Source organism: Alligator sinensis, unplaced genomic scaffold (genome assembly GCF_000455745.1).
Source record: "Alligator sinensis unplaced genomic scaffold, ASM45574v1 scaffold76_1, whole genome shotgun sequence".
NCBI classification, from domain to species: Eukaryota; Metazoa; Chordata; order Crocodylia; family Alligatoridae; genus Alligator; species Alligator sinensis.
The window spans coordinates 2652732-2653950 of record NW_005841865.1 but is presented as its reverse complement, the minus strand read 5'-3'; the positions used below and the strand labels follow the sequence as shown (position 1 = coordinate 2653950).

Genomic DNA, 1219 nt, shown 5'->3' with positions numbered 1-1219 from the left:
CGCCCCGCCCCCGCCGCCCCCCTCCGCTTCCGGCTTCAGCCTCCGCCCGTAGTCACGGCTCGGCTCCGCCCTGCGCTCATTGGCCGTCTCCAGGATGTGACGCACGCCCGGTGGAAAGCTCGGTGCGGGCGACAGCCAATGAAGAGGCCGGGAGCCGCCCGGGGGCGGGGAGAAGGTCGTGTTGTTTTCGACACTGAATTCAGTCCGCTAGAATCTTGCGCGGCGACGTCACAAAGCAGGAGGCTCTCATTGGCTCAGAGTCCTCAGTGGGCGGTACCAACCGTGCGGCTGTCGGGGTGTTGGTGTGGGGGCAGCGTGGCGATGGTTCGGTCCGCGGGCCGGGGCGGCCTGTGTGGGTGCCCAAACCCCGAGTGCTCAGCGATAGTGCTGTGGGTGAGCGTCACCAGGCATGATGTCACCTGATGACAACATGTCTGATCTCCATGGTGCTAACGTGACATATCACATGACATCATATCACATCACTGGTGTAAACAGGGCCAACATACCATCCTATCATGTCACTGGTGTGAACAGGGCATCCCTTTGTGTCAAAACAAGGTGCCTGGCCCCCTTTGGGGCACTGCGGGGTTGGAGTGCGCTGTTTGGCCCCTCTGCAGAGACCAGGCCAGAGCACGTCTAGATAACGTTGACCCCCCCAAGACCTCCGCTCTAGATAACACTGAACCCCCTGGCCTGCTCGTACCACTACCCATTTCCCCACCCAGTCCTTTTCCATCCATAAGCCCCTTCAGTACTCAAATGTAGACCTTCCTGAATGGTAGCGGTGATATCTTTTATTAGACCAACACTTTTTTTTCAAAAACATTTCTTTAATTGCACGTTTTTGGGCACAAACACCTTTCATCAGTCTTTCGAAAAGAGATAGTAAAAGTTCTCCTGGGTAGAAATCAAGTTCATATTTCATAGGATTACGCAGAGGGGTCAATAGATGGAAAACTCTTCCGGCCGTGCAGTTCTTAGTTGGTAAAGAGTCTCTCTGCTAGGGATGCCATTCATCCAGTTTTATAAAAGACAGTCTGGTTTTCTGGTCCTCTGTGCTCTATCAGATGCCTTTATGTCCTCTATTTTTCAGCACTTGGCGGCACCCTCCACACCACTCCTGCCTCTGACACCACCGCAGCTGCCTGCGGGAGCCCCCCACTCAGCCCACCTCTGCTGCCAACTCCGCCGCGGCTGCCTGCGGGAGCTCCCTGTT

The 1219-nt window shown here is 56.0% G+C and overlaps 1 protein-coding gene across 1 annotated transcript in view; it reads right to left on the bottom strand.

The window, feature by feature from the left end:
• Positions 1-520, bottom strand: part of SERINC3 (serine incorporator 3) — a 12435-nt gene extending 11915 nt beyond the window's left edge. The window contains exons 1-2 of the mRNA XM_025191959.1: positions 510-520; positions 282-387 (exon numbers count right to left, since the gene is read on the bottom strand). Of these exons, the coding sequence (XP_025047744.1) occupies positions 282-387; positions 510-520 (117 nt within the window). The remainder of the gene's footprint in view (positions 1-281; positions 388-509) is intronic.
• Between the last annotated feature and the right edge of the window lie 699 nt (positions 521-1219).